Consider the following 27,917-nt stretch of genomic DNA (forward strand, 5'->3'; position numbering starts at 1 on the left):
ACGGAACGGGCGGGACTTAAACATCATGACGCTCAAAAGAGAGAGAGAGAGAGAGAGAGAGAGGGAGGGGAGAATGGGTCGGGGGGACTCTTCCGGATTCTGAAAGTTGCCCAGCTAAATAATTAGTAACGTTTAAAAAATGTTAGACAATATTGGTTCAACATTTGGAACCTTTCAGAAAAAAAAGTTCCACACATAAAGTTTTTTTAGACCAGCTAACTTTTTAAGAACATTATTAAAGACCAGATAACTTTGAACGAATATTCTAATGTTACTGGAATAACGAGTTCAAAACTTTTGAGAGAAGTTCCTTGCCAGAAGTTCTGAGACTCACTACTGTAGATATGACATAAAACATCTTCTGCCAGATATCTGTAGCCTACTTAAAATGTATTATCGGTTCCCCACATACATGATCTGACTTAAACATTTAATGAAACAATATCATACATAAATATAAATATAAATGATTGTTTTTGTTTCCCAAAATGACATGCACTATGCACCTATGCACTATGTACTCAACCATCTAGTGTATGAGGTATATTTTTAGGGTTATGTTTTCATCCAACATCACAGTCTGACAGCCCTTCTCGTTTGGCTAAGTAAATAACGCTGCGACAGTTGAGTGTCCAACATTCCACACTTCATTTTTTGGTTAAATAATTGCATCATCCAGGTATTTGAAGTGCACTTTTGTAGTGTGAACAAAACTACTCACACTGTTTATACTACAAATGGCTTAGAATAGTGCATGAGTACACACACTGGTATGCACTGAAATGGTTGCACAAACAGTTAAAGGGTTAGTTCACCCAAAAATGAAAATTCTGTTATTTAATACTCACCCTCATGTCGTTCCAAAGCCGTAAGACCTTTGTTCACCTTCAAAACACAAATTAAGATATTTTAGATGAAATCCAAGGGTTTTTTTTTATTATTCCCCATAGAAAGCAACGATGCAGTTGATGCAGTTCGGTGCTTCCGTGTTTACGTCCTAACGCCGACTCTGTATTGGCCGATGATGTTCACGTGAGCAGCCCGACACATGCGTGTGATGCTAATGCAGGAGCCGGCCATAGTTGGAGTTCGGATCTAAACACGTAAGCTCTGAACTGCGTCAACTGCATACGAGTCTTACAGGGTAGAGAATAATTTGTTGAATAAAGTTATTATCTTGTGTTGTTTTTGCACACAAAAAGTATTCTTGTCTAGGACTGCACGATTTATCGCAATTTTATTGCACGCGATTTGGCAAAGGCTGCGATTATTTTATGTGCAGCTTGTCAGAGCTGTACTGCTCTGTAATCAGTAGTAAATGCTTCTCCATCTGAAAGCCAGAGGGCGTTCTCGTGCAGAAACTGAACCATGGGTGTAGCAGGCGCAATGATATTATGCAGCGTCTCTCACAAATGTCTCCATGGTTGCAAGGCAAGCTCCCTGTGCAAACAGGGGGTCAAAGCCGCTGTGTAATATCATTGCGCCTGCTGCACTCATGGTACAGCAGCAAAGTTCCTTGATTATTATGCCAGAATGAGAGTATAATTCCTAGCCATATCGGCCTAGAAAATCACAACTTTTCATTTTCCGTCGGTCTTAGTACAAGATGTAACTACAGAAGAGTCAAGTTTAAAATAGGAAAAATATTGAAACTCTTTGGTCATTTTTTAGCAAGATGCTAACGGTCTAATCAGATTCAATGAACTATGCTAAGCTATGCTAAAAGCGGTACCGCCAGACCCGGAGATCGGCCGAATGGATTCAACTGTTTAACTCTAGGGGAGGTGGAAAATAAGCCTATTTTCAAAAAAAAAAAAAAAAAAAAAGAATGTTCCTTTAAGGTTGAACCACTGTAGTCACGTTGACTATTTTAATGATGTCTTTACTACTTTTCTGGACCTCGAATGAAGGTAATTATGTTGCTTTCTATGGGGGATAAAAAAAACCCCTTGGATTTCATCAAAAATATCTTAATTTGTGTTCCGAAGGTGAACGAAGGTCTTACGGGTGTAGAACGACATGAGGGTTAGTAATTGATGACAGAAATTTCATTTTTGGGTGAACTAACCCTTTAACCTGGTTGAGATTATGAAGAGGCTGCCTCCAGGTTTTCTCATTCTCTTGTTTGCAATCACATGACTCTGATGAAGCACGAAATTCAGATGGAGGGCAGGAAGTGAAAAGCAGAATGGATGAGATGGAGGAAAGTCTTTAATGTACTGGTTTAGAATCTATTACAAGAGAGGTATAAAAAGAAAATGATAACATATGTTAGACATGACCCCAACATTATAAATTGGAGTGATTTTTCTGCTGAATTGGAATATTTGCCTGTCATCGAGACTGTAAGCATCTTCTCCATTGCCCGGTTGTGTAAAGCAGCTCAAGTTTTTGCCTTAAAGGGGGTATATGTAAGATTTTTACTTTAATAAAGCATAAAAATACTCCAATATGTTTGCAGATATTTAGGAAACATGATAAGTTCACCTACTTGTTTCCCAGAAAAACAATGCTACAGCCAGATATTCTACTTTGAAATGTGCGAAACCATGTGCTGCCAGTTTATCCAATAGTATTTCGACATCACAGGTTGCCAGTTGCCGGAAAACACCTCGTATTGCAGCCATTGAAACCAGCAAACAAACTGTGTCAGAGAAAATCTCTATGAACGACAGCATATTAAAACACAGATAAATCAACTCATCAGCTTACAGTGTCTAAGTCTCCACAGCTTTCATTGTCAATTGTGCTCCCTCTTGTTGCGTGTCCTCAAGCTGGCTATCTGCGTTGGACTGCAGTACCTATTTCAACCACTGGGTGTCATTACATAGAGCTCCTTTAAGTATGAGACTTAAGGCGTGATTATCCCTTACCTATGGGAATATCTGTACTACATGTCTATATAATAATATATAAAGTCTTTGATATAATCCCTTAAACAGGGAAACCTCTAAGGCGTTAGGCTCGACTCCTCCCGACCACAGATGCAGGATTACAAGCCACTTTATCTTGCATTTTTCAGTCAATTTCTTGCATTTTCCCCCGACTTTTGGTACACGATAAAAGCTCTTTGTGGTTTCTCGGTTTGATCGATTACAACAATAAATGATGCAAAACACAGGCATTTCATGGTGCTTTCCTATGCAGAAAATCACTTCCTGCCCTTCATCTGCATTTTGCGCCCCCTTGTGACATCATGTGCAAACACTGAATAACCTGTAGGCTATTTGTGAGGAAACAGCTCAGCACTTAATGAATTGACATCCAGTTTGCGAATGTTCAACATGTTTGCTATTAAATATTTTGAGTGAGTTATGTTTGCAGTTTAAAGTGGAAAAAAAATGCTGCATGTTTTATTATAGAAGAAAAAAATTGCAACAGGTAGGACTCTGTTTATGGCACTAGTCATTAGTTTTTATGGTATCTGCAAACAGTGATCGTTTGTCATACATAACGATTCAATAACATCAAGGCTGTAATGTGGTTTACGAGGCACACGTGTTCCAGGTTGATCCTTGTTTACAAAGCACACATTATAGTTTTTCCAACGACAGTCATGGCCAAAAGTCATGGCATAAATTTTGTTTCACAATGTTTGCTGCTTCAGATTATTTTTTCACATGTTTCTATGGTATAACTGGAAAACAATGCTAAGTATTTCATGAGTTTGAAAGGCTTTATTGGCTAAAATATTCATTATATTCAATGTTGACCCTTCTTTTTCATAACTGTTTGCTGTGGCATGCTGGACATCATCAGCCAAATCCTGACTGATGGTGATCCATTCTTGCCTAGTTGATCACAATTTATGCACTTTTGCTTGTCAACTTGCCTATTGAGGACTGACCACAGGTTCTTGGTGGGATTCGGGGAGTTACCTGGCCACAGATCTAAAATTTCAATGTAATGATCTCCAAGACACTTCATTATCAGGCTTGTCTTGTGATATGACACTCCATCATGCTGGAAAATGCACAGATCATCACCAAATTGCTCCTGAGTTGTTGGGAGAAGTTGGTCTTGCTGGACGTTTTGATACCATTCTTTATTCTTGGCAGTGTTTTGGGGCAGAATTGTGAGACAGCCAACTCTGTTGGATGAAAAGCAACCCCAAACATAGATGTCTCAGGAACAGTGATTTTTTTTTTTTTTTTTTTTTTTTTTTTGTGATAAAGTTCATTTTTGAAGCTTTTTGGAATTATTTAAAATGCATCTGATCACTCTGCACTCAGCACCACAACAAGTGAAGCAGCAAATTTTGCAAAACACAAAATTTATGTCACTGCCAATGCTTTTGCCAATGGCTGTATAGAGCGAATGAGGTTGGTATCTCCTCTTAAGAAAATCTCTGATCTCCATAACTCAAATATTTTGAATCTGTTAAAAAAAAAAGATGTATCCACCAAATGATAAAATGACTTCTCATTGTTACACCAGTATGTGGCAACAAATGAGCATCTTTTGTGGGATTTGAGTAACTGAATCTTTCACCTAATGATTCCTTCAAAAAAATCGTCATTCACAACTGAAACAAGTCTTATACACTGGTTGAAAGTTTTCTGATACAATTCTTTAGACCAGTGGTCTCAAACTCAGCTTCTGGAGGCCCACTGCCCTGTAGAGTTTAGCTCTGAACCAGCTAATCAAGGTCTTCAGGATTACTAGAAACCTCCAGGCAGATGAGTTGAGCTGGTTGAACCAAACTCTGCTGGACAATGGCCTTCCAGGAGCTGAGTTTGAGACCACTGCTTTAGACCTTTGTTACAACTGGAAGAGTATACTGCATTTAGGTCAGTAGTAGCGATTTAAGATTCACAAACAAATTGATTGAGTTAAGAATCTGTGAAAACAGTTGGCAAAGAGATCTGAATGATTAATTTCACAAACAAATTCTGGATCTAAGGGTGTTTTCACACCTGTGGATTGTTTGCTTTGTTCCAAAACAGGGATTAAAATTCTTACAATGTTGACATTTCTTGCACATTAAACACATTAAAAGTAATGTAAGTTACTGTATGTAATCAGATTACTTTTTAAATGTAAGTAACACTTTACAATAAGGTTCATTAGTTAACAGTAGTTAACTACATTATTAACATGAACTAATAATGAACTGCACTTATACAGCATTTATTAATCTTTGTTATTGTTAATTTCAACATTTACTAATGCATTATTAAAATCTTGTTAACATTAGTTAATGCACTGTGAACTAACATGAACAAACAATGAACTGGATTTTCATTAACTAACGTTAACAAAGATATAAGTAACAATACAGTAACAAATGAATTGCTGGTTAGTTCATGCTAGTTAATACATTAACTAATGTTTAACTTATGAACCTTATTGTGAAATGTTACCAATTAATTAGTAGGTAACACATTACTTTTACATTTACACAAAAATATCTGAGTTACTTTTTTCAAATAATTTTGTTTTCCTATTCATTGCCTGACTTTATTTTTTTTGACAAAAATTACTTTTGATAAACATCACATTTGTTTCATTCTTTTGATTTCTGTGCGGTTCTGACGCCTGTACTGAACTGTAATGGGCAACATAGTTCTATGATGAGAAAAACCAGGTTTGCTTGAGCATTGTGTCCCTTTTTTAGAGTGACATCTTGTGACATCACTTCCTGTTTTTGTTTCATCTAGATGTATTTTTCAGTGTTGCATTCATTTCTCAGAGCTTGTTTGGAAGTGGAATGAAACCCCCTGAAAATGTGAGTCTCGGTCCGATTGTTTGGTGTGCACCAGGGTTCGGATGGCAGCGTTCACACTTATTCCAATGACCCGCCCTAATAAAGCAATTGCACCAGAATTTGTTTTATTCAAACCAAACCTGCCAAGTGTGAACACCCTAAAAGAAGAGGCTATTAATGTAAGTTTTAATACGCAACTAATTAAACCATAACATTAAATTACATTGCAGAACTGGCTTGAGTTTGGTGATCTGATTTGAGTGTGCTGTAGCGGGAGGTGCAGGTTTTTTTTTTTTTTTAAGTTTTTAAGCACTGGCACAGACAAATAGACTACACAAATACACTGTGTAGTGCGTGTACCCAAAATCCAAGAACATCAGAGCAGGTTTCAGAAAACATTTTGTCACTACTTAATTTTATTGTGTTGTATCCACTTGTACTTAAACCATATGTGTTGGGACTGCTTGAATCATTTTTGCTGCATTAACTGATACTGCTGCATAAACTTATTCTCAAAATGTGTGTTATTCCTAAACAGGGATCACATGTAATGCATTTGCAGCCGAATTGTGCTGCGTTTCCCAACGTGTGTCAGACTGTCAGAGGACGAACAGTGAATCCCTCTAGTGGTGCAGCTTTGTGTCTTTTCCACTCTGAAGGATCTACAGGCAAACTAAGTATCTGGTTCATTGCCTTTCAATATAAGAATGTATCTCAGTATCTGCAGCTAACATAAAATATGTAGCAGTATAACACATGCTTTCTCTCTGTTACTCACAGATCTCAATCCATATAAATAACACATAAAAATGTGACACATCCTTATTTTAATACCTTTATTTTATTTAAATTAGAAACAAAAATTTGATCAAAAAAGTTAAGACATAAATATCATCAATGTAATTCATATTTCAATAAGTTACAAAGTTTTACAATTGCTTTAATGTATTTCTTTAAAAAACATGAAAACCAAAAGACCACACCCCAAACCATGTTTTTCAAATATGAATAAATTGATAAATAAAAAGATAAAATATTAAAACTTGCCCAGAATTTCCTGAGTCCCGTTATGTCCCATTTATAATGAAAAAGTAGAAATCTTACGATGTTTTTTTTTTTTTTTTTTACAATAACTATAATAATAATAATAATAACACTGTAACTATCATCATTGCTTTAATGCAAACTATTCTTATTTTCTTTTTTAAATAGATTATTTTAAGCTTAATTATTTAAACCTGATTATGGTCATTTACTGTGGCTGGTCTTCTCTCATTTATTTTTAATTGTTGTCGTATGTGTGTGTGTGTGTGTGTGTGTGTGTGTGTGTGTGTGTTTTTCGTATGAAAATGATACTGTTTTATTTGTAGAGCTAAGAAGGTTCATAGGAAGTAGTGTGTTTTTTGTGTTAATACTATAGACATCCTTCCGTAACTGTGTGTGCATGTGTGTTTGAATGCGTGTGTGATTTATGTACATGATCTTTTATTTGTTCTTTGCATATACACGTGTGAGTGTGCAAGATAACAAACATGTTAGCAATTCAACCTGTGCAGCTCAACATGGAGTCTGTCTGCAGCGCGAATGCTTCAATAATCTCCATCCTATAAGAAAGAGAAAGAGAGACAGAAAGAAAGAGATTTATTGCATTACACTGATGTTATTATTTGTTACATTTTCCACTTTGGTTTCTGCCTGCTTGCTGGATCACAGACAAAAACCACCTTGTTCAAGGAGCAGACAGTGATTCGGCTTTCAGGGTGAATCGCTGTTTCATCAGGTACCATCAGTGAGAATTACAGCATCCTCAAATCATCATCCACAGATTCTCGGCCATGTTAGATGACCTACCAAAGTACTCTCACTCTTTCTAGTCAAGTGCTCCTGTGATGGTTCTTATAATGTTTTAAAAAGATTCAAATCATGTTTGAATCATTCTAATGAATCAACTAAGAACTCACTGAATTCATCGGAAGGAAATACTGCAAGTCGTTTGTTATTATGAAATCTCTGTGTGAGTGTCAAATTACTTCTTTCAAATATGTCATAATCTTCAGACATGTTATCTTTACAAAAGACATTAAATATTTCAGTTTTGAAAAACTCTGAATGCAAGAATAGCAAGTTGCAGTTTTAGAGTGAAATGTGTAATTTTGTCACCAAATGTAAATGCAAAAAGTATTTCCCAAACATACAGACAGACAGTTGGTTCCACCCCAGGCTCACAGCTCTGGCTGAGTCATTGTTGCTGTCAGGCTGGTCACGATGCTCAAACAAATAGATCAATGTTTTACAGAGACACAGTGTTCAATATACAAATGTCTCTCCATATTAATCTGAGATATGAGAAAGTGTTTTAAGACTGATAAAATTACACACTTCAGCATTGAGGAGGTAAAAGAGCCAAACACGACCTCCAACCTAAAGAAATCTACTCACAACCTCAGAAGACCAGTCGTCAAACATCTCAGATATGTCATATCAAATGTGCACACACATACACGCTATCCATGCAAGTCACAGTGAAGCTCAAGCCTGCTGCATGTCATGTCTAATTGTATTACAACCCGAATTCCGGAAATGTTGGGACGTTTTTTAAATTTGAATTAAATGAAAACTAAAAGACTTTCAAATCACATTTTATTCACAATAGAACATAGATATCATAACAAATGTTTAAACTGAGAAATTTTTTAATTTTATGCACAAAATGAGCTCATTTCAAATTTGATGCCTGCTACAGGTCTCAAAATAGTTGGGACGTGGGCATGTTTACCATGGTGTAGCATCTCCTCTTCCTTTCAAAACAGTTTGAGGACGTCTGGGCATCGCGGTTGTGAGTTTATGGAGTTTTGGTGTTGAAATTTGGTCCCATTCTTGCCTGATATAGGTTTCCAGCTGCTGAAGAGTTTGTCTTTGACATATTTTTCTCTATAGGTAAAAGATCTGGATTGCAGGCAGGCCAATTCAGCACTCGGACTCTTCTACGACAAAGCCATGCTGTTGTAATAGCTGCAGTATGTGTTTTTGCATTATCCTGCTGAGCCCAGAAGACACGTTGTCTGTGATTTCCAACAACAATGTCAAATTTGGACTCGCCTGACCAAAGAACACTTTTCCACTTTGAAACAGTCCATTTAAATGAGCCTTGGCCCACAGGACACGACAGCGCTTCTGGAAAATGTTCACATATGGCTTCCTTCTTGCATGATAGAGCTTTAGTTGGCATCTGCAGATGGCACAGCGGATTGTGTTTACTGACAGTGGTTTCTGGAAGTATTCCTGGGCCCATTTGTAATGTCATTGACACAAACAGACCACAGGCATCCAATAAAGGTCTTTGGCCTTGTCCCTTACACAGAGATTTCTCCAATTTCTCTGAATCTTTTGATGATGTTATGCACTGTAGATGTTGAGATTTGCAAAGCCTTTGCAATTTGACATTGAGGAACATTGTTTTTAAAGTATTCCACAATCTTTTTACGCACTCTTTCGTAGCTCTGCCCATTTTTACTTCTGAGACTTTGCCTCTCAAAGACATCCCTTTTATAGCTACTCATGTTACAGACCTGATATCAATTAACTTAATTAGTTGCTAGATGTTCTCCCAGCTGAATCTTTTCAAAATTTATTTTACTTTTTTAGCCATTTGTTGCCCCCGTGCCAACTTTTTTGAGACCTGTAGCAGGCATCAAATTTGAAATGAGCTCATTTAGTGGATAAAAGTGTAAAATTTCTCAGTTTAAACATTTGTTATGTTATCTATGTTCTATTGTGAATAAAATATCGGCTCAAGTGATTTGAAAGTCTTTTAGTTTTCATTTTATTCAAATTTAAAAAACATCCCAAAATTTCCGGAATTCGGGTTGTACCTTCGTAATTAACTTTGTATTATCCTGCAATGTTGTTGAGATGATTATATGTGTTTGAATGTGTCTGTGCATTTAGATTTACTTAGGAGTGTTTCTGATTGCAGCCAACATGCATCACTCTCTGGTTTAAGTTGCAACAGGAATTCTGGGAACTTGCCGAAGAACTGAACATCTTTTTTTGAAGTACAAATACAATGACTGTAAAAAATTAGGTTCAAATCTGTAATATTCATTGCATCTTCCCCAGAATTCCTTTACTTAACAAGTTTCCTCCATTCAGCATCAGGCACTGTACTTACTATAACCACTACTGTCAGAAGCTCAGGCAGACCCACAATGAAGAAAATTATACTTCACTCAAAAAGAAAAAAAACATTTGTGAAAAATTCTTTTTGACTAAAATTTAGGCCTTCAGAACTTTGGCTTCAGAAGATATAAATATAGTACAGAAGTCACATGTTTTACTTTTATGGTACTTTTTTGTCCTATTTTGGAGCATGACAGCCCCTGTAAGCTTTTGTTTGATGTGTTTTCTTTGGCTTGCTTAATTGGGATTTAAAAGACACTTAATATTCTGTAATATTATCAATATGATGAGGACAAAACTTGAACGATGATGACATGACTGTTTTCTGCAGAGCTGCTTTATAGCTGATTCTTGAACTGAACTGAATCAGCATTGAATGGATTCGAGCTGAATAAGGATACTAATGAACTTTAGTTATTGAACTGAAATGAATCAACACGTAACTGATTTGAGCTGAATAAAGACACTAACAGACTATACACAGTTATTGAACTGAATCAACATTGAAACTGACTCGAGCTGAATAAAGATACTAATGAACTTTACAGTTATTGAACTGAACTGAATCAATACTGAACTGACTTGAGCTGAATAAAGACGAACTTTACAGTTATTGAACTGAATCAACATTGAACCAATTTGAGCTGAATAAAGACACTAATGAACTTTAGTTATTGAACTGAATCAACACTGAACTGATTCAAGCTGAATAAAGACACAAATGAACTTTACAGTTATTGAACTGAATTAACATTGAACCGATTCGAGCTGAATAAAGATACTAATGAACTTTACAAAGTTATTGAACTGAACTGAATCAACATTGAACTGATTCAAGCTGAATAAAGATACTAATAAATTTTACACTGTTATTGAACTGAACTAAATCAACATTGAACCAATTTGAGCTGAATAAAGATACTAATGAACTTTACACTTTTATTGAACTAAACTGAATCAACATTGAACTGACTCAAGCTGATTAAAGATACTAATAAACTTTACACAGTTATTGAACTGAACTGAATCTAAACTGACTAAATAATGACACTATTGTCTTCTGTAGAGCTGCTTTACAGCAGAATTTTATGCATCATTTATGATTTTATTTTTTTTATTTTTTTTTATTTATTACTGTGAAGCTGCTTTTAAACAAGAGCAGCACCAACATTTCTACAAATATCTTCTTTTGTGTTCCGCAGAAGAAATGAAGTCATATAGGTTTGGAACAACATGAGGGTGAGTAAATGGTGACTAAATTTTCATTTGAGGGTGTACTATACCTTTAATAACAGGGATATAACTTACGTTATATGAGAATGTGAATGTTTTTATGTGAATATTTTACATTGTTCATCTTCATTTCTCACATTCTAATGAAAGGCACACTAATTATTATAAGTACACTACCTACAAAACAGAACACTTCACAAACTGATCAATAACAAACTGCAGTCACAACGTTCACTACTAGTTGACTACAGGAATCATCATAGAAAGAGTGAGAGGGTTAGTAAGGGTGTAGTTAATTTCCAAACAAACTGAAAAATCAGTAATTGATCAGAGAAATCAAAGTCACAAATGCATCAAACAGTCCATTGTAGCCTTGGCAACACGGCATGCAGCCCACCTCATGGTCAGTTGCAGAAAAACAAACAATGTTGCTAGGGCAATCCAAACACAGGCAATCGTCAACAGAAACCAGACAGGCCAATCAACGAACTTACTACAACTTCAGAGGTAGTGGATTATGGTTGCTAGGTAACCATAGGCAGGGTCTCCCGTCATTTATCATTGGCCGCTTGGACCTTGTTGTGCGGTTTGTGATTTTCATAGAGAGAATACAAAGAATCAATACCATATCTACCATTGTTCAGACAAACAGATGGCCCCAAACTCAAGGGCTGATCGTGATGATGAAACAAGCAGATGTTCTGAAAGCCCAAAAGTGATGCTTTTTAGGGAAATCAACTTAAATATGCTTTATTAATAGTGACTATACATATTAAGCTAAGACACAAGAAAGTATTTTTTTTACAAATTATACAAAAACTATACAGCTTTAGTAAGGTGTTATTGCTTTTTTTAATCTCATTTATTGATCGTTAGTGATTATCTGAGACACATTTATGCTGTAATGTCCCAGATTTTAAAGCCTACTGGTCCTCATCTATGGTTAGTTAAAAACATCCCTTGTGAAAAAGAAGTGTGCTTTCAAATTTTAAAAGTATATATTTTTAAAAAAACGTGCTTTCAGAGTGAAACAAATGAAACAAAAGGCCACTTTTAGCACTGTGACTATTACTAAAGGTCTGTTCACACTAAGAACGATAACTATAAAGATAATGATAAAGATATAGTTCAAAAAAATCGTTCTAAATATAAAAGAATAGCACAGTCAACACCACAGCTATCACGATAATGATATAGAGGAACAATATCACTGGGATCACTTTCAGAAAGATTTTTTTCCAGCTGTTGAACGATAAAACACTGACAGCCAATCAGAATCCATTCTAATTTAAAGGATTAGTTCACTTTAGTTCACAGGTCACAGTTTGAACTAAATTGTCATATACAATATGCTAGTGCAAGTATATAACAATTAGTTCAAATTTTGACCTGTGGAGGGCAGTAATACATTTAGCAGTGTCTACACTGCCGGAATTCAAATAGAGAAGAAGAAGAGAGCTAGTTCAAGATGAGCATTTATGGTTAAAACGTATATAACTTTTTTTTTTTTTGAACCCTTTGAAGCTGCACTGAAACTGTAATTTTGACCTTCAACTGTTTTGCGTTCATTGAAGTCCACTATATGGAGAAAAATCCTGGAATGTTTTCATCAAAAACCTTAATTTCTTTTCGACTGAAGAAAGAAGGACATGGACATCTTGGATGACATGAGGGTGCGTAAGTTATCAGGAAATTTTAATTTGAAAGTGAACTAATCCTTTAAGGACTCGCACATTTAAAATGGCAGACGACATTTTAGATAAGTTAGTCACAGAGGTCCAGAAAAAGCCACCACTGTTTGACAAGTCAAACCAAGGATACTTTAAAGAAAATGGATATATGGAAAACAATCGGTCATAACCTCAGAATAAATGGTGAGAAGCGTTAACGATTAGATCATTATGCCAAGCTAGCAAACAGTGTAATGAAATGACCTCAGGTATCCAGCGCTAGTTTCCACAACACTGTTGTGCTTCTTTTGAAGTTGCAGTGAAAAAGACTAGGTGTTGTTTTTATTCCTCCATATTGACTTTGTCAGCTAAATTCACTTAGATTAGATCGATTACACTAGCTATTCACTCCAAACATAGCACGCTGAGAACATCTGCTGGTTAAAGGCATGTAAATGCAACAAGAACAGCAAAAACATGTTGTACACACTTTGAAACCGCAGCGTGTGAGCTTAGAGTAATATAGCTATCGTAGTTATCTTTATAGTTATCATTCTTGGTGTGAATGAGCCTCAAGACAGCACTATGATTATGTTTGTTAATATACTTATGTTCACTTTTAAAATGACAATGTTGTCAAAACAATCCCTATTGCTGTATTCTGCAGCCAGGCCAGTAGTTGGCGATGTCACTTTGTAAAGAAAAACTACGCACCTATAGACTGAACACGTAACATGCATGATGTCACTGTTTTCACAAATTCAGCATTGAAAATGCTGTTGTGTAAACAGCCAAGACTATAATACATTTTCCTTTCATTTCAATTAACATGCAATTAAGTGTCAGAAAACATTAAAAGAATATTACTTAAGTGTAAACTGAAGTATATTACTTCCCTAATAAGTGCTCTTTTTAAATGTGTGCTCAAGTGTACTTCTTTTTCACAAGGGATAATTAATCATTTTATTCCTATTCACCTTTATAAGTATGTTTGGCATCCATTCAGACAAACCCCTGAAGAATTCAAACCAGGTCTCCCCTCCTCGTCTCCCTTTATAAAACTATTTTGTTTCTCTTTCCTTTCATATTCTCAGTTTTTTCAGTCTTCCCTATTTTTGCATGTTCCCTTTCAATAAACGGTAGATATCTCTCTTTCTAAAGGTTTTCCCCTCCTGTCCTCTCTTACCTTTCTCTGTCTCAGTAGGGTCTGTTGGCATCTTTTGGCCTTTTCAGCTGCACTTTGAGTCTTTTCATGCCGATCTGAAATCCGTTCATGGCCTGGATGGCCGTCTGAGCGCTCGCTGGGTTATCAAAGCTCACAAAGCCTGAGAGAGAAAGCAAAGACAAAGAGAAACATGTTCAGTGTCCATGTAAAACTCTCCACCGTGATGCAAGAATGATGTGTGTGTTCGCCGGATTGTTGCTATGCAGTTGCTAAGGTGCTCTGATTGTTTTTTAGTGCATTGCTATGTTTGAGTGTGGTAGTCAAGTCAAGTCACATTTATTAATATAGCGTTTAAACAATACAGACTGTTTCAAAGCAGCTTCACAGTAATAAACAGGAAAATAACTGGGTAACACATGTAACGGGTATAACAGCAAATATGGGTATAACTTTTTACTGCCCTAGAACTTCAGAAACACCTTTAAAGGTGAACATGTGAATTAAACGTGGCACAATGGCCTTCATCATCACAGCATGCTAATGCCTATCTAGTGCGAGGGATTCATTAATACTGTATGCTGATTGAGGGCTGTTAATTGGGACACTCCAGGCACAGGATGGTTCTGGGGAGACAGAGTCGTTTGCACCTCAATGGCACATCTGTACCATTTGCTTCCCAGGATACATGTGCTTTCTACTACATACTATTTATGGTAACACTTTATTGTTTTTACAGTGTCATTGCTACATGTAGTTACTGTAGCAATAACTATAAATTTTGCATAATTAGATGCAACTGACCCTAAACAAAACCAAAACCTAACCCTATAGTAAGTACATAAGTACATATAGTAAGTAATACTCAGTACTTAAAGGTGCAATGTGTTAATAAAAAACAGAATGGTTCATTATGTAAGGTCTTTATGCACTACTGAAAACATAGTTATGTGTATTATATTGCATTTCTGTCAATAGATCCTCACAAATTTTACACATTGCACCTTTAAAGGTATAATTACAGTGTAACAAAGATACCTTAAAATAAAGTGTAACCTATTTATCTATTAGTGTGTTCTAACATGTAACTATACCATATTTGGTCTGATCTGACAGCTTATAAACTGATCTGAGTTGTGTATAGAGATATTGAGTATGTGTTAATAGAGATATTCAAGTAGCCTAATGTACAATCTAGGTACTATTGCTTAAACATGCATTGAGGAGAATATGTTAATGTACTTCTCCCCGACTTGATCACCACCCATTTGCCTTATCTTCTGGTTTCCTGTCAGTTGGTTTTAGTGTTAGTATTCTGCTCATGTTTAACAATGCTTTGCTCGGGGTATAAGATAACTGTTGATCTGAGAGAAAGGCTTTTACTCCCTCTCCCGTACAACCGGTGCGTAATCTCATACTACAAGACAGGCTTTTACGGCCTCTTCTGCACAGCAGTGCTTTATTTGTTACAACTAAGTTTTTCTATAAAGTATGTTGTTCCGTTCTACTGTCAGTATATTTAAACATGTAACTTTGCCTGTTTTAAAGGCTTGGAGTATCTTTCCTTTTATCACTGATAATGTTGAAAGCTAAAGTGATTGTAACTTTCGTTATCATCTAAACATTCCAATTAAATCCTACGTTTTCTAATCAGTTATAAAAAAGACTTTTTTTAAGAGATTAATTATATTGAAGTCAGATAAATACTTGAATTATACACGTCATCCTTTATTACATTGTACCATGGACAGCTTAAAGGGTTAGTTGACCGAATTTCCAAACCTGTAAGACATCAATCCATCTCCTGAACACAAATGATCTTTGTAATGAAATCTGAGAGATTTCTGTCCCTCCATTGACAGCCTACACAACTACAACTTTCAAGCCCTAGTAAAGGTAGTAAAGACATCGTTAAAGTAATCCATGTGACTCCAGTGGTTTAACCTGGAGTGGTTTAACCTTTAAGTGGTTTTATGAAGCAAAGCGAGTGCTTTTTTTGCACAAACGAAAAAACATAATTTGCCAATTCATTTACAAAATATGTCTGCTCTCGTGTCAACACAATATGCTTGCCTTGTGAATACACTTTAGAGATTAATATTTTGTATATTTTGTAATAAAGTGGTAAATTATGTGTTTTTGTGCAAACAAATCATAAAATGTTTTTTAAACCACTGGAATCACATGGTTTACTTTAACGATGTCTTTACTACCTTTACTAGGGCTTGAAAGTGGTAGTTGTGTAGCTGTCAATGGAGGGACAGAATCTCTCAGAAATCAAAAGATCTTAATTTGTGCTCTGAAGGTGAACGAAAGTCTTACGGGTTTGGAACGACACGAGGGTGAGTAATTAATGACAGAATTTTCATTTTTGGGTGAACTAACCCTTTAAAATAAAGTGTAACCAATAACCGTCAATGTTGCAAAGTTCATCATTTATGAAACAAATCTTATTCTGCTGTAAAGCAGCTCTACAGAAGACAATAGTGTCATTATTCAGCTTAATTCAGTTCAGGGTTTGCTCTCATCTGATGGTACAGTCCAACAGATAATAGTTCTATTGTGCACCAGATTTTGAAGGTTAGTACCACGAACACATAATTTTTCTCATTCTTACCGAAGCACTTGCTTTGATTGGTGGCTCGATCGACAAAAACTTTTGCAGAAATGACGTTACCGAATGGTAGAAACATCTGGAGCATTTCAGAGTCAGTGAACTCCTGAGGTAAATGGTAAATGAAGATGTTACACCCCTCAGGACCTGCATCACACACATTAAACTCAACGTAAGCTTTATAGGCAGATATAATCAACATGAGAAACAGCTCATATGCAATGATTTTTTAAAAATAATATACATCTTGAACAAACCAATGATTTGCCTCTATACCCTTGTGAAAAAGAAGTGCACCTAATTGTATTGAGTGTGCACTTGTAGTGTACTTCAAATCTTAAAAGTATATTTTTAAAAAAGTACTTGCAGATAATATAACATTAATAAAATAAAAGGCCACTTAAGTGTGCTTAAAGAAAATATACTTTCATGACTATGTTTCATAACACACTTAAGTTCACTTTTAACAAGTGCACCTTATAATAATGTCAAAAGTTTTACTTTAAAGTGCATTTTAAATCATTATGTTTTAATAATGTTTGGTCGTGCTTTAAAGAAGTTCGCTTTTTGATGTGTTGACTAACTAAATCACATGTAAAGTACTTGATTATAATTTTAACTGTAGTGTGTTTAACCATATTTACTTACTACATATGTACTTACTTGAGTGGGTCAAACACTCTACAGTCCAGGTAATTGCATTTAATATAAATTACATTTTTATTTAAAGCTGCAGTATGCGATTTTTGGCCCTCTAGCTGTTAATAAACAGAACTGCATGCGACTTGCGGAAGAATATTGTAGCCGGAGCTACTTTTCTCCGTGTATGTCTATGGCGAGTCACGCGGTTACTGTGATACTCTGCGGCGGGTCCTACCAGTCCGGTCCAAATATAAACACTTATTATAAGTTAACATAATGATTCAGGGTAAGACAAAAACACGGTTTGGGAAATGGATTCATGTTGTACAGTCTCATTATATACATTTTTAAAAATTAGAACATAAAAAAAGTTACAGACAGCAGCTTTAATTGCATTTAACATGCATTTCAGTGTCTGAAAACAATACATACACAAACGCTGTGTCCGAAATCGAATACTTTCCTACTATAAAGAATGCAAAATAATAATAAAAAAAATAAAATAAAAAACAACAACAACAACAACAGTATGGCAACCGAGCAGTATGTCTGAATACATAGTATTCATTAAACAGAAGGTGAAAAGAACCCAGATGACCAACTACTTCCACCAAAATTCTGAAGTGTGCATTCAATGAAAACTTTACTATCCCATGATGCCACGGGAGAGGAGTTGTGAATGGCCATGAAGTGATGCAACTGACGCCATAAGTCACATGATAATGACAACATGGCGGATGTAGTGCGCCCGAATTTCATTCATACTACATCCATTCATACTATATAGAACATATTTTTTTAACAGTCTGTGAAGTACGTTTCAAACCAAATGAAGTACCTACTATACAGTATGTGATTTCGGACACAGCGAGTATTTTTTTTTAACAGGAAATGACATCACCTTCTCTCTGTTGCTGGGGTTGTTGCTGGGCAACCAGAGTGGGTTGCTGTAAAAATGGCTGGCTGACCAATCCGTATGCAGTCGGGTAAGCTGCTGTGAAACAAAGTTTGACACATGCTGATACAGAAAGACAAATGTTGGTCTGACACAAAATATTGTGCATGAGACATGCAGCTGCTCAGTCACCTGTGTAATGCTGCATGCCTGCGTATGCCTGCTGGAGCGGATCTAACTGAAGAGCTGGACTCTGGGCTGGAGAGACCATGAAGAGAAAGCATTTTGCATTTTCTAAATACATGTGACTGGTTCCTGTCCATGCAAAACTCACCGCCATGATGTAAGGGGATTGTGGGTGGTTGATATGCAGCTGCTAGGGTGCTGTTAATTCAACCCTTCCCCAAGCATTAGGGATTCTCACCTTGATATGGATGAACACCGTTGGTGTAGATTTCTGATGCTGGCTGTCCATTGGCGGTTGCCGGTACGGGACTATAGCCGTTCACTCCAATTGGTGGAGGCAGAGCCGACACAGGTGTTGCTGCAATAGTGGGTGGAGTGTTTGCACCTGTAGCCAATCACAGAGCAGTGATGAGTTTAGACAGACAAGAGCGTTAAGCACTGGTCATGTCCCAAATGGAACCCTAATGCCCAAAGTATACTTCACTTTTTACACGGGTCTGTGCACGTGACGTGAATTTCGTCATCAAAAGAGTATGCACGTACTGTACGTGCACCGTCAGATTTTTGTAACCGGGTCGCACGTGCACATTTAATTTTTTTGCAGTAATTGGTTTATCCACAATGTGGCAACTGTGCCCTAGGGGCGTCGATTCAAAAGGTAGTTGAAGAAAAACTGCAAAAACAGAACAGACCGGAACACATGCAAGCTACAGCAACAATGGAGGACTACATAGACGAGAGGTTAGAAATTACCCTCACTTGCATAACTCTAACATGAAAGAATACAAAGATGTTTAAATCTGTTGTAAGTTGTGGCGAGAGATTGCTCAAAACTGCGCATGCGTCGAAAAATGAATTATACTTTGCAAGGCTGTGCTTTCAACTGTGCATGTACACTAGCATACGAGTAAGCCCTCGCATTCTTCCTCCGAGTCCACTCTTTAGTGATGTAATGTTGCTTTGAGTGTCTGGTAGAAGTTCAAAGCGGTGCTCACCTTATCAGCTGCAAAAGAGGCGCGCTTTTCTGAATCCTAAAATGACAAAATGGACTCCCTACGGTCTTGTGGACCATTGTAAGTCCACCCTTGTGGAAAAGAAGTGCACTTAATTGTACTGAATGTGCACTTGTAGTGTACTTCAAATCTTAAAAGTATATTTTTAAAAACTGAAACAATTTCATGACTATCTTTCTTAACACACTAAAGTTGATTTTAAATCATTATGTTTTAATAATTTTTTGTCATGCTTTACAGAAATGCACTTATTGTCATCGTCTGCCAGCCAGAGTCCCTATGATAGCTACCAGATGGCACTCCTCCCTAGTACTTTGCCATTCCATCATGAACTACATTTCCCATAAACCTTTGCCTGTACTCATTATCATGTGATTACTCTCACATGTGTGTCATTAGCTTGTTAATGTCTGTGTATATAAGCCCTGTGTTTTCTCTCACTTTTTGCGAAGTCTTGTAAGCATTGCTGCCAATTTAGCGATTTTAATCGCTAGATTCAGCAACTCCCTGTCCCTTTTGAAACTTTTTTTCAAAAGCCTAGCAACAAATCTAGCAACTTCTTGGACAAACCTTATCTAGATTCTGTGACTTGTGACAGCATCTAGTGACATTTAGCAACCAGTTTTAGCTACTTTCAACTAAAACTATTTTAGACAACTATAAATTTGTTTTTGTAAGTTGATAGTCTTGAAAGTTTGTTAACATAGGGAGGTGTACGACACTCGCATATAAATGTAAAATAAATAAATAAAAGCCTTGTGTTATCCATTGCTGCACACGAATGAGGTAAGCATTGTGTTTACACATTTACAAGACAGCAACCTCGGGTTTGATTTGGGTATGCTAGATCCTATAGCTGTCCGAGTAATAACTAATATAATGTTTGTCATATTTTCTGGCCAGTTTACTTTAGTTTTTTATAATACATCATACTTTAACCCAAACTAAATAATTAAAAACAAGTTTAAATATTTTTTAATATTAATTTTCTTTCCTGACATACTCCAATTCTTGTTAAAACACAATAGATATATGCTTATTCTGTGCATTTTGAGCACATTTTGTGTGAAATCATATTTATTTTGTCCATCAAAGGTGTACTTTCACTTTAATTGATCGTTAGCAGCGCAGCAAAAATAGACCCAGCACCGAAACAATCGTGGCGCTGCTTCTGCTCTGCTCCTGCTACGCGCTGCAACGCAGCCTCTGCATGCGGTGTGAATGCTATGGCGGCATTATAATGCCATTAATAACCGAGCACACAGCTGATGCTTGTGCGCGCAGCAAATCACTTCCGCGAGAGGATAACAGATCTGCACGCGAGGAAACGGGAGCCTGCGAGCTCATTTTAAACCCGCGCGCGCGCATGACATCTCCTCTGCGCGCAAATCAATCTTCTATTTCGCTTGCGCGAACCATAGACTGTAAAAAAATATGGACGTAGTGTCCGTGACGTCACCTATAGAGTTCTGAACAGCAGTTTTGACGCGCAAATGAGGCCGCGGCCATCTTAGCAGCGCGTCACCGCACGTCACTCCCGGCTAACTGAAAATGGGCAAAGAGGCAGGATGTAGTTAGAGCCCATGCGACTTGTTGCTGAAACCACGCCCGCCTAGCATATCTATCTTAGATACTATCTAAAATATTAATAAAGATAACAATATCATTATAAAGTACTAAAGGTTTACTATGGTGTATCAATCTATGGTGTTTTTTTAAGATAACGTTATAGATGCTCTAACACCAGTAACGTTAGGCTAATTAATTTGTGTGGGATGTGCAAATAACACAAAAAAAATCCATGAAATCTTTATATAGCCTATTATCCATCGTTTGCATTACGGAATGATTTGCTCTCCATCATCGTTCTTCAAGAAAGGATGCAATCTGAGCATCGTTTATAATGTAAAACTCTATATGTACATAGGTACCAGATATCTGTATAACTCTCAAATGTTCTCTCAAACTAATGAGCACGTATCCAAAGTATAATTTTTCAAAATAGTGCAGCAGTTTTAGTTATATTCAAGCAGTGCTGTCGGAGTTGTATATCCTCCTGGTATTGTCATTGTAGTAAATCTCAGGAACAACTGGGGGAGGTTGCCGCTTGGCAAAGCCACGAGAATATTTTGTGTGCTCCAAAAAAAACAAAATAGCGATTTATATAGTGATGGCTGATTTCAAAACAATGCTTCAGGAAGCTTCGAAGTGTTATGAATCTTGTGTGTCGAATCAGCGGAGCGCCAAAGTCACGTGGCGCACCAAAAATATTCTCGTGGCTTTATAATATTAATATTGAACCACTGAACTCACATGAACTGATTTAAATATGTTTTTAGTGCATTAATGGATCTTGAGAGAGAAAATGTCATTGCTGGCTATGGAGGCCTCACTGAGCCATTGGATTTCAACAAAAATATCTTAATTTGTGTTCTGAAGATTACCGAAGGTCTTACGGGTGTGGAATGGCATGAGGGTGAGTAATTAATGACATTATTTTCATTTTTGAGTGAACTAACCCTTTAAAAGTAAGTACAGTCCACAGTATAAATGAGTACAACTGACCACATCTGAACAATGTTATTTAAAAAAAAATAAAATAATAATAATAATAAAAAATTTCTAAATTGGGTTTCAGAGGGGTATGATCATTCATACTGTGTACTGTATCTTAACTTTAACTGCAACTTTTCAATGGGGTAAAGTGCTGAAACCCTTTCATACTGTATTTAATGGAAAATATATTAACCTGACAATATATTAAACTGACAAAGAATGATAACAAAAAGCTTACACAACAACTCTTGCTTACTGATATGAACAAGTGACTTATCTTTCATCTAAAGCCACATGGAGCAATTTTGGATTTAGAATCACACTTTTCACATTTCTGTAGTTCTGAGAACTGATAATAATTTTGGCTGGGTAAACATGTATACTGTTTAGTGGAAGTAAAGTGGTAATAGCGGTGAACTACAGCAAATATAACTATGTGTTATCATTTTTTCCCAGCAGCCACAGCTCCATAAAAATAATAATAAATCAAGTTAATATAGTATCTGGTAAGGACATATAATAATAATGCAATCAATCAGTCAATAAATACAGTTTAAAAGCGAGCGAGCGAAATAGAAGATCGAGCGTGAGTGTGGGAAGTGATGACGCGCGTGCTGCGAGTCGTGTACGAGCACGTGAGGGCTTGATTTGCACGCATAGTAGAGGAGATGTCATGCGCGCGCGCGGGTTTAAAATGAGCTCGCGGGCTCGCGTGCAGATCTGTTATCCTCTCGCGGAAGTGATTTACTGCGCGCGCAAGCATCAGTTGTGCGCTGGTTATTAATGGCATTATAATGCCGCCATAGAATGCTCTCATCTGTTAACATGGGTGCTGAAAAAAACGTGCGCTACGCGTGCTTTGTGAAACCTTAACACTGCATTTCTGAGTGCTTGCTCTCCCCCTGGTTACCAATGTTTTTCAAAAAAACAAAAAAAAACAAAACAGCTAAAAACATCTTTTTCCTCAAAACTTGACCAATTAATACTAGTACTTACTTTTTCTATTCTGTTTCTCTATTTTTTTTTTTTTAAACACCTTGCTATGTGCACTTTGCTAGAATATACCTGGGACTTGACACAGCACTTACATACTGTTGCCCTCTTGTTGATTTGATAGCTTCTATTGTTGATTTGATAGCTTCCATGCAACTTGTTGCTGAAACCACGCCCGCCTAGCATATCTGTCTTAGATACTATCTAAAATATTAATAAAGATAACAATATCATTAGAAAGTACTAAAGGTTTACTGTCAATCTATGGTGTTTTTTTAAGATAACGTTATAGATGCTCTAACACCAGTAACGTTAGGCTAATTAATTTGTGTGGGGTGTGCAAATAACACAAAAAAAATCCATGAAATCTTTATATAGCCTATTATCCATCGTTTGCATTACGGAATGATTTGCTCTCCATCATCGTTCTTCAATGTAAAACTCTATACGTACATATAGGTACCAGATATCTGTATAACTCTCAAATGTTCTCTCAAACTAATGAGCACGTATCCAAAGTATAATTTTTCAAAATAGTGCAGCAGTTTTAGTTATATTCAAGCAGTGCTGTCGGAGTTGTATATCCTCCTGGTATTGTCATTGTAGTAAATCTCAGGAACAAAACTTTTAGCCAATGCCACGACGATCCAACAACGCGTGTTCCGCGTGCGAGCACATGTACACAGACTGACATGTCTCGAGTATGTAGCAAGCCATATATTGTATAAAATAATCCAGAAAAAAAGGCACAAATACGGCTGAGATGCCAAATTCAGTGTCTGAAATTTGCTGAGGTAATATGACAGCTCACAGACAGCAGCGCCAATCCACCTGTCACTCAAGTGGCCACACCCTTAATTATGCAGAACTTTAAGGCTTAATATAATTTAAACGGATGAGTTATAAAAAAATTCACCCCCCTCAGAGTTGTCATGAAGGGCAAAATTAGCAGTATAGACCAAAACACAATGTGAACCAGAGTGTAAACATGTTTTTTTCTGCTGTAAACTTGGCTGTTTTAACATTATGGTCAATGAGATTCTGCTCCCTTTTGCAGCCTGTCCCTAGCGGGCAGTCGATGAATCGCAGTTAAAGTTACTTCCGTATTGGCTTCACAAGAAACTGGGGGAGGTTGCCGCTTGGCAAAGCCATGAGAATATTTTGTGTGCTCCAAAAAAAACAAAATAGCGATTTATATAGTGATGGCCGATTTCAAAACAATGCTTCAGGAAGCTTCGAAGTGTTATGAATCTTGTGTGTCGAATCAGCGGAGCGCCAAAGTCACGTGGCGCACCAAAAATATTCTCGTGGCTTTATAATATTAATATTGAACCACTGAACTCACATGAACTGATTTAAATATGTTTTTAGTGCATTAATGGATCTTGAGAGAGAAAATGTCATTGCTGGCTATGGAGGCCTCACTGAGCCATTGGATTTCAACAAAAATATCTTAATTTGTGTTCTGAAGATTACCGAAGGTCTTACGGGTGTGGAATGGCATGAGGGTGAGTAATTAATGACATTATTTTCATTTTTGAGTGAACTAACCCTTTAAAAGTAAGTACAGTCCACAGTATAAATGAGTACAACTGACCACATCTGAACAATGTTATTTAAAAAAAATAATAATAATAATAATAATAATAAAAAATTTCTAAATTGGGTTTCAGAGGGGTATGATCATTCATACTGTGTACTGTATCTTAACTTTAACTGCAACTTTTCAATGGGGTAAAGTGCTGAAACCCTTTCATACTGTATTTAATGGAAAATATATTAACCTGACAATATATTAAACTGACAAAGAATGATAACAAAAAGCTTACACAACAACTCTTGCTTACTGATATGAACAAGTGACTTATCTTTCATCTAAAGCCACATGGAGCAATTTTGGATTTAGAATCACACTTTTCACATTTCTGTAGTTCTGAGAACTGATAATAATTTTGGCTGGGTAAACATGTATACTGTTTAGTGGAAGTAAAGTGGTAATAGCGGTGAACTACAGCAAATATAACTATGTGTTATCATTTTTTCCCAGCAGCCACAGCTCCATAAAAATAATAATAAATCAAGTTAATATAGTATCTGGTAAGGACATATAATAATAATGCAATCAATCAGTCAATAAATACAGTTTAAAAGCGAGCGAGCGAAATAGAAGATCGAGCGTGAGTGTGGGAAGTGATGACGCGCGTGCTGCGAGTCGTGTACGAGCACGTGAGGGCTTGATTTGCTTCTATTGTTCTCATTTGTAAGTCGCTTTGGATAAAAGCGTCTGTTAAATTATTAAATGTAAATGTTTTGGTTTTGACTTTCTGCCTGATTTCCCTGTTCGTCTGTGTTTTTCTGCCCTGTTGTCTAGTTGGATTATCTGCCTTGTGTTTTGACATATTGCATGTTTTGTGGATTATGATTCTGGGTTGCCCAAATAAAGCTGCATTTGGATCTTCAACCCAAGTCTCTAAGCTGTTTGTGACACTTATATTTTGATTGTGATGTGACTAGCAAAATCTGGCAGTAAGTTTTGAAAGATCATTTTTATCCCATATCTGCAAGACAGACTTTTCAGGATAGGAGATGAACTCCCACACCTTACTGCCAGATTCTGGAAGATAAATTCTTCAAACAGTGGTACAAGAGGATGCGGCGCTGGTCCTTCAAGAGTCACTCTCAATCTCTCTGTCTATATAACCCTATAAAAAAAACCATGTATTTCACAACACTTCAGCTTTTGATTTTTATTAAGTGGGGGTCATTTTTTAGGATTCTGTACCTAACCTAAGTCTCTGAGATCCTGACACTTTGCACTTCTGGAGACTCCAGGTAGGTTGCAGTTCGGGAAAATGGTGGCGCTGGAGACTAAAGGGTTCCTGATGGTTTCACACTTAATTCTTCACCTTAATTATTTTGTAGTTAACATGTGTCTTTTCTTCTCTACCTGTTTTTTATCCGACTCTGCTGACCCAGTGAGCATTTCACTGTCCAACGGTCATGCCTAAACTTTGAAATTTCAACTATTGCATTAGTATTGCATTCTTCTCATAGACATGTAATAATTTTTGACACTTCAGTCTGAGTTAAAACTCTTTTTTGCCTGTAAAAAAAACATGCCTAATAATTATGCACACCTGAATATAAGGCATTTTTCATTTCCAGCCTTTATGAACAATTATATATCACTTATAAATGATTAAATACAAAATTAATAGTAGTTATTAAGATGAATGTGGTTTGGAATTGGTAAAATGTGCTTGGAAAAAAATATGATCAGAAAATCAACTTGCATACTAATTATGCACACAGTGTATACATAAGTTCATGACGTGTTTCAATAGAAATGACAGAGTATATTTTAGTTTACCACAAATGCTTGTCAGTATTCAGCAATACACTTTAACCATATTTCAATAGATAGTAGAAATTATGAAATTACATACAAAGATGTACTTAAGTCCTTAATCAGTGGGTAAAAAAGCACTCTAAAGTTCAGCTAATTGCAATTTATATCAATTTAAACTATAACACATTTTTATTTAATAGTTAATATTATAAAGTAACATTATATTACAATGACATTCTGATCAATTTCCTGTAATGCTGCCAGTATGGTAATGGTGGTAATTACCAGAAGAGGGTGTGATTGGGGTGATGGGCGTGGCTATGATGCCATTTGCATTGAGTGCTGCCATCTGCTGCATCTGCACCGCTGCAACTGTTGCCACGGGAGACAAGTAGGCGGACTGTGCCGCCAGAGCCTGCTGCTGAACCAGCTGCGACAGAGAAAGAGGAAAGAGTTAACGCTGCCCAACTTCAACACTTCAACAGCATTTTGCTAATTCTATTATAAATAATTATTAAGAATTCAGATTTTATGTGCTCTTCTTGCTACATGGAGAGACTGCACAAATGTTTGTACTTTAAAATGTATTTGTCACTCTCACACCTATAGTGAAGGAAAAGATTCATTAAAAACATGGAATCTTAAAAATATTTTATTAAATTATTTCACTGCTGTGTGTGTGTGTTTACTCACTGCTTGTGTGTAGGCATTATATGCATTAAAGTTGAGCGTCACTGGACTGAAGATGCCGAGCTGTGAGGCCACCTGCTGCATGCGCCGTAGACCTCGCTCCTTCTCTGTGTCTGCAAACTTCACCACCAGACTGGAGGAGGCGCCCTGTCGACAGACAGACACAGATAACAGCTGACAGGAGAGGAGGAGAGAACGAGAGGAGAGCGGAGCACACACTCACAGGCAGAGTCCGGCTCCCATGAAGACTGTTAATGGCAGACTGGGCTTCTGAGTGACTCTGGAACTTCACAAATGCACAACCTGTGAAAACATCATAAACATCAGAATGAGTTTGTGTCTGTTAACACACAGTCTCTCAAGCAGGTGTTTGTTAACAGACCTTTGCTGGTGCCGTCAGGTCCTCTCAGCACTGTGCACTCGTCGATGCTGCCAAACGGTTCAAACATCTCCCTCACATCCTCATCAGACTGCTGCTTTCCCAACATCCCCACAAACAGCTTTCTGTCCTCTGAAAGGAGTGAGAGGGGGAGAAATGCTCATGATTTCCAAGTTTTGGTGAAGTGTATCGGTTTAAGTCAACAAAGCAGTCCCGTCAGCCTCCAGCAGAGGGCAGGATGAGTATATGAACTCTGTGTGTGTGGGTATGCTGTGTTGTGTTTTACTGCATTATGAGAAAAAAATCCTTTACTAAATTTTCAAAGCATTGATAGGGTCAGTTTAACAGCCGTTTATCACTGTTGAAACATTCTTTTAGATGGATGGCGATGTATATATATAATTTAGCAAACATTCTAACTCATAGGCCTGTAATCACATTTCACATTCAACATGTACATCTGCTCTACACTCTTCAAAATAAAGCTTCTTTAGTGGAATTGATGTTTCCATGAAGAACCTCTAACATCTATGGAATCTTTCCAATGCACAAAATGTTCTTTAAAGTGCAATAAGGTTCTTTAGAATTTTAATGTGTTCTTCACACTAAGAAAAATTAATGGTTCTTTTAAGAACTGTTCACTGAAAAG

At 36.7% G+C, this 27,917-nt stretch overlaps 1 protein-coding gene across 3 annotated transcripts in view; it reads right to left on the reverse strand.

Moving 5' to 3' along the window:
- Positions 1–6,529: 6,529 nt before the first annotated feature.
- The window catches only part of celf3b (cugbp, Elav-like family member 3b), a 57,726-nt gene continuing 36,338 nt past the window's right edge, over positions 6,530–27,917 (reverse strand). For 2 of the 3 annotated variants that reach the window (XM_048152555.1, XM_048152554.1), the window contains exons 5-14: positions 27,272–27,400; positions 27,113–27,192; positions 26,893–27,036; positions 26,485–26,629; positions 18,527–18,673; positions 18,295–18,360; positions 18,109–18,201; positions 16,569–16,712; positions 13,976–14,114; positions 6,530–7,311 (exon numbers count right to left, since the gene is read on the reverse strand). In XM_048152555.1, coding sequence (XP_048008512.1) covers positions 13,987–14,114; positions 16,569–16,712; positions 18,109–18,201; positions 18,295–18,360; positions 18,527–18,673; positions 26,485–26,629; positions 26,893–27,036; positions 27,113–27,192; positions 27,272–27,400 — 1,076 coding nt within the window. In that variant the 3' untranslated portion in view covers positions 6,530–7,311; positions 13,976–13,986. The remainder of the gene's footprint in view (positions 7,312–13,975; positions 14,115–16,568; positions 16,713–18,108; positions 18,202–18,294; positions 18,361–18,526; positions 18,674–26,484; positions 26,630–26,892; positions 27,037–27,112; positions 27,193–27,271; positions 27,401–27,917) is intronic. The other variant, XM_048152556.1, reaches the window with a different exon arrangement.

Source organism: Megalobrama amblycephala, linkage group LG13, assembly GCF_018812025.1.
Source record: "Megalobrama amblycephala isolate DHTTF-2021 linkage group LG13, ASM1881202v1, whole genome shotgun sequence".
Lineage (NCBI taxonomy): Eukaryota > Metazoa > Chordata > Actinopteri > Cypriniformes > Xenocyprididae > Megalobrama > Megalobrama amblycephala.